This window comes from Rutidosis leptorrhynchoides, chromosome 5, assembly GCF_046630445.1.
Source record: "Rutidosis leptorrhynchoides isolate AG116_Rl617_1_P2 chromosome 5, CSIRO_AGI_Rlap_v1, whole genome shotgun sequence".
NCBI classification, from domain to species: domain Eukaryota; kingdom Viridiplantae; phylum Streptophyta; class Magnoliopsida; order Asterales; family Asteraceae; genus Rutidosis; species Rutidosis leptorrhynchoides.
Window position 1 is genome coordinate 80,654,676 of NC_092337.1, and position 9,507 is coordinate 80,664,182.

The 9,507-nt window shown below is 35.1% G+C and overlaps 1 protein-coding gene across 1 annotated transcript; it reads right to left on the bottom strand.

Annotated features, from left to right (window-relative positions):
- Positions 1-616: 616 nt before the first annotated feature.
- LOC139848778 (uncharacterized) lies at positions 617-2,098 on the bottom strand. Its single transcript, XM_071838476.1, has 3 exons — positions 1,377-2,098; positions 1,021-1,271; positions 617-906 (listed from the first exon to the last, which is right to left on the bottom strand). Exons 1-3 carry the CDS (start codon positions 2,096-2,098, stop codon positions 617-619), a joined length of 1,263 nt encoding a protein of 420 aa, XP_071694577.1.
- Between the last annotated feature and the right edge of the window lie 7,409 nt (positions 2,099-9,507).

A 9,507-nucleotide genomic window follows, 5' to 3' on the forward strand; every position in this document is an offset into this window, starting at 1 on the left:
AAGGCGTGCATACACGGTTCATGAGATCCATGAATACAGCAGGAGCGTTAGTTAACCCAAAGGACATTACCAAGAATTCGTAATGTCCGTAATGAGTCCGGAAGGCAGTCTTGAAAACATCGGATTCCTTAACTTTAAGTTGATGATATCCAGATCTCAGGTCAATCTTAGAATAGATGCTTGATCCTTGTAACTGATCAAACAAGTTATCGATTCTAGGGAGAGGATAACGATTATTGACGGTTAACTTATTTAGTTCACGATAGTCGATACACATCCTCATTGAACCATCTTTCTTTTTGACGAACAATATAGGTGCTCCCCACGGTGATGAGCTAGGACGAATGAATCCTTTCTCCAGAAGCTCTTGTAGTTGCATAGATAGCTCTTTCATTTTCGGTGGGGCTAGCCGGTATGGTGCCTTTGCAATAGGTGCAGCACCAGGGATCAAATCGATTTGAAACTCAACTTGTCTTTGTGGTGGTAGACCAGGGAGTTCATTAGGAAAAACTTCAAGAAAGTCTTTAACAACAGGAACGTCTTCAATACGCCGTTCATCTGGCTTGACTTCCTTTATGTGAGCCAAAATGGCTTGACATCCTTTCATAAGGTACTTTCAGGTTTTGATGCATGAGATAAGATTAAGTTTGGAACCACTCTTATCTCCTTGGATAACAAGAATTTCACCAGTTTCGAGAGGAATATTAATTTTCTTATCAAAACACTGGATACCCACTTTCATCGGGGATAACCAATCCATCCCTAAGACTACATCAAAGCTTCCTAGTTCAACAGGCATTAAGTCAACCTTGAAAGTTTTATTGGCTAGAGTCAGATTACATTCCTTGTAGATCCTGTCAACTTTTACAAATTTACCGTTGGCCATTTCTACAAGACACTTAGTGTCTAAGGTTTGGGGTTTCTCGTCAAATAAGGCACAAAATTCAGTAGACACATAACTTCTATCAGCACCAGTATCGAATAAAATAGAAGCATAGCAGTTGTTGACAAGAAACGTACCAGTGATGACGTCCTCGTCGTCCCTAGCTTCTTTAGCTATCATGACGAATGCTCTTCCCTTAGCATTACCAGCTGTTGCAGTATTGTTCTTAGGATAGTTATTTTTGTAATGCCCCTTTTCCCCACAACCGAAACAAGTAGGCACGGTTGGAGTTGTATTTGTAGCAGGCAGAGCAACTTTACAATTCTTGGTCGAGTGACCAATCTTCTTACACCTTCCACACTCAGCAGTGCACAACCCATGATGATGCCTATCACAACGCTTACAAAGTGGCTTTGTTCCAATATAACCACTTTTTGTAGCATCACCAACCTTCTTGTTTTAATTCTGACCTGAACCTTGAGTAGGATCAAACTTCCTTTTGTTATCAGTAGCCTTCACTTCAGTTTGTTTTTCCTTGGCATTTCTTCTAGCAGCCATAACCAGATTTTGGGTCATCAACATCGTAGCCTCAATGGTTTCTTTACCAGCATATATAACATTCCCTTGGATTTGAGGAGGAAGACCGATGATATACTTTTCAAACTTCTTGCTCTCAGGAGTAACCATACTAGGGCATAGAGCAGCTAGCTCCAGAAATCGGTTGTTGTATTCTTCAACTTCAAGATTTTTCATTCTTAACTCCCAGAATTCGACTTCAAATTTCTGGACTTGATTCCTGGGACAATACTTGCCAGTCATCATGATTTTTAATGTTTCCCATGGTATGGCTAGGGCAGCAGTCCATCCAACTGTACCAGCATATGCAGTCCACCAAGTTAAAGCTCCACCTGATAGAGTTCCAGTAGCATACTTGACCTTGTCAGCTTCACCGCAGTTACACAGACGAAACACATATTCCATATTTTCTAACCAGTGGTTTAGTTCAATTGGTCCTTCAGTTCCTTTATAGCTTGGTGGCTTACAATTCATAAATTCTTTTTGTGAGCATGAGTTCAGAGGGTTTCGGCTTCCGTTATTGTTGTTTTGATTATTGTTGTTGCCTTGAGCGGCAGCAAGGAGTTGTTGAAATTGTTCACTTATAAGAGTAATGTTAGAAGAGTTGGTATTGTCATTTGGTTGTCGTCCTCCAGCCATTGTTTCTTCAATACATAATTACAGTATTAGTTGAAGAGTTATGGTGCAATAAATATAATTTAATAATAATCACATAATCACACACATATGGCTAAGGTAAGATAAGTCAAGATATATAACCACTTAACTTGTTATTAACAACGAATGGATAAATCATCCTTATTACACAAAGGAAATGAGAAGTACGGTAGGCAATGCCTTTACATAAATGAAATAGACATAATGGACGAAATGAAAATCCTGAGGATTATCAGTCCTTCTTTGAAATGGAGGGTTTGTGTTGATCCTTTTTCCATTCGGGTATTAATGCTTGTGGTGGCCTACTCCTCCACATATATTGCAAGTAGGAATGGTTACATTAGCTTTGGTTGCAGAAGTTTGAGTTAAGGGAATCGTAACTCTACAATTTTTGACTATGTGACCAACTTTTTTACATTTAGAGCACATAGCGTTACATTTCCTAAGGTGATGTTTCTCACACCTTTGGCAACAAGGAAGGGTTCCGTTATAGCGTTTGTCGGGTTCACCCTTAGAGTCTTTTTGCTCTATCTCTTCCCACTTTCTTTTAGCATCTCCTTTCCTCCCAGGTTTGTTAATTAGCTTGTTTGCCATACAATGGCTTCTTGTATAGTCCTTGGGTTTAATACGGAGACGCCCCTTCGGAGTCCAACAGGTAACCCATTGATGTAGTGTTGGATCCCTAGATACTCGGGAGTAGTCATGTGAGGATTCATGAAAGCAAATTCTTGGAATTGGTTGGTGTAGTTTATGAGATCAGTATCCACCATTTCCATGTTCCCAAACTCAGGTCTTTCAATACCCTTGTATGTAGGGAGCTGGTAGTTCATGAAATTCTAATATGAATAAATAGTCAGAAGGTTTCGCGGTGCGCTATTGTTACCATTGCTTTGTGCCGCAGCCAGCAGTTGTTGGAATTGGGGAGATGTCAAGGTGATGTTTGGAATTGCGTTGCTTGATTCGTCGTGAACCATGTTTCTTCGAAACACAATAAGGTTAGCGTTCTAAGGGAGACGTAAGGCAAGAAGTAAAAGTATAGATAACAGATAGCAAGATAATAAGGAATAGGCAATTAAAACTAAAGCAGGAAAGGCTATAGTCTTAAAGATTGCTAAGGCACCCTAGCTAACACATAAGGCACACATAAAATGCAATCCTGGTTCTCTATAACAACCCTACTCTGATAGCAATCTGTCATACCCCCAAATAGGGCCAGGGGTATTTGTGACCATTCATATCATAACACAGTTCTATAACGAGAACGACTCTATATGAGACGTTTTGAAATAAACCTTTATTAATAAAACAGCGGAAGCATTAAGAGTGTTTACATCAAATCCAAACTGAAATAGTAATAGTTTTAAAATGCAAAGTAAATGTAATGAAATGAAGACTCCATGCAGCAGCATTCAATTCATCAAGTAGCAGTCATAGCAATCCTCTTATTCATCACCTGAGACAAAACATGCTTAAAGTGTCAACCAAAAAGGTTGAGTAAAGTTCATAGGTTTATATAATATGCATTAGACCACAAGATTTAGTTTAAGGTTGATTGATACCAAATATATCAATCTAAAAGTGTTGTTGCAGTTTGTAATATCGTTACTAAACAAAAGTTACCCCATGACACCTTGTACTGTCAGTGTCGTTGAATCATTATTATGTAACCAAAGACCAGAGGTCAAATGGTTAGAGACATTACTCTCAATAGATCTATTCACAATAATTAAGTTTGCGTTATACCAAGCAATTAACGATATTACGGTGAGGATTCGCATGACAAAGCAAGATAGCATAATAACATTTGAGTACTTGTGTCTAAACTTAAAGTAGTTATAAAGCAAGCATGTGTCTCACCTCAAAAGTTATGAATAGTTAAGTAAACAGTAAAAGTAGGGCTATGAAAATCACTTTAAATAGCAGTTGAAGTATTCCACGCAAGAAAATAAAGTAAAGCAAGTAAGTGACCGGGATATCAACCTAGAGGTATAACGTTCGATCAGTAAATGTCTAATAGACCAAGTGTATATTTATTAATATAATGAATTATATTAATAGTGACAGTCCAAAATAGGAAGGTATCAACTTATGGAAAGTTTATAAGTTCAGGTTATATTCATTAGTAAGACGTTGTACAACTTTACTCAAACTTCGTTGCTATCTGAAAGGATCCGAAACTAATCATCCGGACGTTGTCCATATTGATTACAAACGAATTACAATAGTTGATAACATTGCGAGGTACTTGCCCTCTATATGATACATCTTACAAACGTTGCATTTATTCTTAAAAGGCAATCTATAGTTACATCCATAATTGACATATTCGCCTGACATTTCATAATATTCAAATGACCTAAACCGCCATTTACTTAATAATAGTCTCTATGAACTTCAATGACTCGAATGCAACGCCTTATGATATAAGTCCTTAATGGCCTCAAGTAGTATCCTTAGTACGAGATAATGCACAGCGGAAGACTTAATTCATACCTGAGAATAACATGCTTTAAAATGTCAACATAAATTTGGTGAGATATAGGTTTAATGTCGACAGCGATATAAATATAGACCACAAGATTTCATATATAAACATTTTAATAAAAATATTCTAAGTGGTTGAGCACTTGGTAACCATACTTAACAATTAATCACGTCGCATATTCCCTTTAATATGAAATCTTACTACACTGTACCAAGTGTAGTCACGAAACGAAGTACTGTGCAACCGTTGAATACTGGTCGTCCAGTCCGGTTGGGGTTGTCAGGCCCGATAGATCTATCAACAGGATTCGCGTTTACAATACCGCTGTAAATATTAGTTACCAAGCTACAGGGAAGTATGCCAGTGGTACAACTCAACGTAGAATATATTTTTCAGTTACTTGTGTCCATAACGTAAAACATAAAATACATGTATTCTCATCCCGAAATATTTAGAGTTTAAAAATGGGACTATATACTCACTTTCGTCTTGAAGATATATATAATTTGACTTGGTCTCCGGTTGATATCACGAACCTATCCATATATAATATATCAATACCTTTTCTTTTTAAACAAACGTCACATATATATACTTGTTATACTTTTAATACTTTGAATAATTCCTTAGTCCGTAGTTAGCAGCTCGTTGTTAGTAATTCAATTTTAATGGTTCATTTTTAGATGTTTAATATACCCGCAATGAAATAAATAAAACCCCCAACGAAATAAATAAAACCCCATCGTATATGTATTGGTCAAGATTAATCTTGACCCACGGTACCGGTGTTGTCAAATGACGTGTTGCGTACATAAAGTACCGGTGTTGTCAAATGACGTGTTGCGTACAAACATGGGATCTTATGATTAATCTTCTCGTGTTATTTACGGGTGATCCTGAACCATATAAAATTGAATTATAAGTACATATATATAAAATATCATGTTATCTTAGAAATATGTGATTTATTTAATTTTTCCCAATTAATCCCGAAGTTAAACAAGTCTAGGATAACCAATTTTGTTTCGGTCATAGTTTCTTCGTTACAAATCCGTTTTCGTTGATTCAACTTGCCATCTCCTTGGATCGAGTCCCTCTTTAAGACTATGAACTGAAAATACCTTGGTTTGTATTCAAAATCACACGGCATAGGTGAAACTTTAGTGAAACTTATGAAGTTAAACATTTTTGTTACAAAAAAATAACACTTAATGACCATTTTTCTAAAAATACTTATACTTTGAATTAAATCATGAAATTTTTATGTGTTAACATATTTATAGTAAAAATCATTTTTCCAGAACATAAACCTCCAATTCAAAGTTTAAGATAGTTTTTAATTATCCAACCCAAAACAGTCCCCGGTTACACTCCGACGTCGTAAAAACAGTTTTTAAGATATTCTTTGAAAAACCAAGTTATACCTTGTTAAGTTAGCATATATTTAAGTTATATTACAGGTCTTGAAGTATTTTAAAAGTTAAGTTAGAAGGATCTATTTAGTTTGCAAACAAGTTTGAAAACTTTCAAACTATGTTCTTGTTGTTAAAATTGTATACCACAAAATATGATAGCTATATATATATGAATCGAATAAGATTATGAACATAGATACTACCTCAAGTTCCTTGGACAAGGTTGCTGTAAAATAGGAGTAAAAAGCTAGAACCAAAAGGGTGATGGAATTGGATGAAAGATTGGAAGTAAGTTTGTGTTCTTGGAAGGATTTCTTGAAGTGTTTTTGTATGGTTTTCTTATGGTGTTTAAGTAAGGTTTTTGAAGCTAAATGATGGGGAAAATGCTTGGAGATGATCAAGTATGAAGTTAAGAGTATTTTTAGAGAGAAATAGAAGTGTAAGTATGAGAAAATGGGGTGAAGAAATGGTGTGCATGCATAAAAACGTTTTTAGGTTATAAAGGAAAAAAAAGATACCTAACTTTGTTTTCTTGCTAAATAATTCATGCTACTTGACAAATGGTTGGTTCCACATGTTTCTTAATCATTTAAGGCTGCTAAGGAGCAGATTTTTATTGGTATATACCAATAGTAAATACATCTAGAAGCTGCGTATGATACGGGTATATATACCCTAGGTATACGTATAGAAATCTTTGAGAAAACGGAACGAGGATTCAAATATAGCTATCTTTTGTAAATATACTTATATTGTTTTATGTATGTAAGCCCTTTAAAAGTGATAAAATACATTACTTATACGATATATGTATAAACATTATAGGTCATAAGTATTTAAGTCAAATAACGTTACGTATGGTTATCGTTTTGAAAACTTAAGTTAGTAGTTTCAAAATATACTTATAACTTATTGTTATTAATACAAAATGAGATATTAAAACATTATTAGATCATGTTAAATATGTATATATACATATATATATACACAAACGTATAATTATCATATATTGTATAGTTCGTGATATCATCGGTCAAACTAGACGGTCAAACGTTGTGTAAAACTCTTTTCGAAAACATAAGTCTCAACAATTTGGATTGCTTATCATGTTGGTAAGGTTTAATTTATGTAAATATTAATCTTATAAGTATAGAACAATCGAAAAAGTGCGGGTCAACTTTAGGGTTTTTGCTTATCGTGTCGGAACCATATAGAGATTAGAGTTTAAATTTGGTCGGAAATTTCCGGGTCGTTACAGTACCCACCCGTTAAAGAAATTTCGTCCTCGAAATTTGGTAGAGGTTGTCATAAATAACAATAGGAATGTTTTCATGACGAATATGAGGTAATAATGAAATTTTATCATTATTGAAAGATTTAGATAAAACGATTCGGTTATGTGAGACGCACGAGCGAAGCTATCACAAAAGAGTGAAATGAGTAAATATAGAATTGTTGTAACCGATGACGTGATTATGATCGATTTCCGGGATTTAAGGGTTTTAAAGAAAATCTTATGTAATAAGATTTAGTTTTGCGGCGATCAGGATCTTCTTTGATTTAACGCGGCAATCTGTTTTGATTTCTTTGTCGAATATTTCACTATAAATTTACCTCCTTCCCTTTCTTTCTTCCCACATCTTCTATTCTTTCTCTTTAGTTCCTACTTTAAGACATTCGCTAATATGCTCCATCCCATTCTAATCCTTGTTATATTTCTAACTTTCGTATCTTTCATTCTTCTTTTTCATCTATCACCAGAAGAATATATTCTCTTTTATCCTTTCCTTGGAATTATAATATTTTTAATTCTCCCGTGCCTTTACGTTTCAATACGTATTGATATGCACGGTTTGTAGTTTCGGGGTTGTTGTTAGGTTTTATACCTTCCCTTATATTTCGATGTTCCTACTCCCGTCCCTTAAAATCGTTGTCATCCACAGTTAATGCTCTCTCTTATTTGCTGTGGTTTATGTTCCTATTTCTATTCTGAGGTTTTGTCCCTTCGTTTCTTCTTCCCGTCCTCGAGCCAAGCGAACAATGGTCCGAAATTCGTAGGTAGGAAATTTGGAATGAACCTAGCTATTGGTTTTAGAATGAAATTGTAATGGCACGATCTTGATTCGTTAAATTACTCGAATATTCCGGAAAAATAGAACTATCAAGGTGATACGTTCTAATATGTTTGGAGACTTGATAGAATGTAGGAGCCGTGTAACATGGCACATGATGACGGTACTGTGAATCATCACATTCCATTAGAAACTTAACATGACTTACTGTAATATAATGAAGTTGATCAAGTTTCATTATATTATACTAATTCATGCATCAGTTCCCAACACTACTTCAAATCATTTATATTTTAATCTCGGAGGTTTCAGAATTTAGAAATTAACACAGTTTCTTTTATATTGTAACGCAGATGTTACGGAGAGATAAATGATCGCAGATAGGAATAGTTGTAAAAATATCTCCAGAAATATGAAAAATATGTATAACGAATGATATGAAGATATCTTATAATATCTAAGATAAGATGATGATGAAAAATATCATCCGGCAAGGTTTTGAATAAAGAGTAGGGTTCTTACTGACGGTTTCAGCAGGTACGAAATCGTTTGTATTCTTTGAGAGCAGGTTCAGTCCCTGTGATTTATCCACAGCCTCTTTCATACTTTGCTTCATCCGTTTTCTAGTTCCAAACTTTTTTTTTCAGCTTTACCACCTTACTATTCTTTGTCATCAAACTTTTGACCGTTAAAGTCGTTTACAGTTTTTGCTGCTTCGTTAGCATTTCAAGAACTATTTCATAGTCCCGGGTGTTTTTCAGAAACTTCACGTTCAGATTATGAAATTCTTAGGGATAGACATTATAGATATGATGGAAGAAGTTCCGCGAGATTTTCAAAATACTGATTGTTGATTTCGCCAAAAGGATAACGATCTGCTGGTGCACCTGTTGATGTTGTCGAGGGATATAAAAGGTTTTCCGGTAATGACGGCGAAAGGACAAGGTATAAATATCATGATTATAATAGAAATAATCTCACTGAAAAGTCGAAGTGGAGCTGTGACAAAATTAGCTTCTTGAAAAGGAATTGTAGGGTTGTTCTTGCTAATAAATGGCAAAGGATTCAATACGTTATGTGTTAAATTATGAATTTGGGTTCGAGAGTTCTTCAGGTGTATAACTGTATGTATAAATCTTCATTCCGTAGGCGAGGTGCGGCGGGTTCAACTTCTCGGTCGAGGTGTTTTCAGGAATCATGAAAGGATTTGAATGCGAATTGTAATCGTCAAGTTACGAATGAGGTTTAAGATAAAATCAAGTGGCAAGCTTGAAGAATTGTTTAGCTTCATATGTTACAATCAACATTTTAATTCATTTTAATTGTCCAGAGTTAGCCGGAACAGTTAGCGTGGAATCCTTAATAGATTTTTAATTATTTAAATCGTGTGTTTCTAACAATTTTTTTTTTTATTTTGTC

Coding starts and splice junctions, on each gene's coding strand:
- LOC139848778 (XM_071838476.1), bottom strand. CDS start 2,098: ATGGCTGGAGGACGACAACCAAATGACAATACCAACTCTTCTAACATT. Junction 1,272..1,376: donor GCTACTGATAACAAAAGGAA/GTTTGATCCTAC, acceptor GCGTTGTGATAG/GCATCATCATGGGTTGTGCA. Junction 907..1,020: donor CGACGAGGACGTCATCACTG/GTACGTTTCTTG, acceptor CCCAAACCTTAG/ACACTAAGTGTCTTGTAGAA.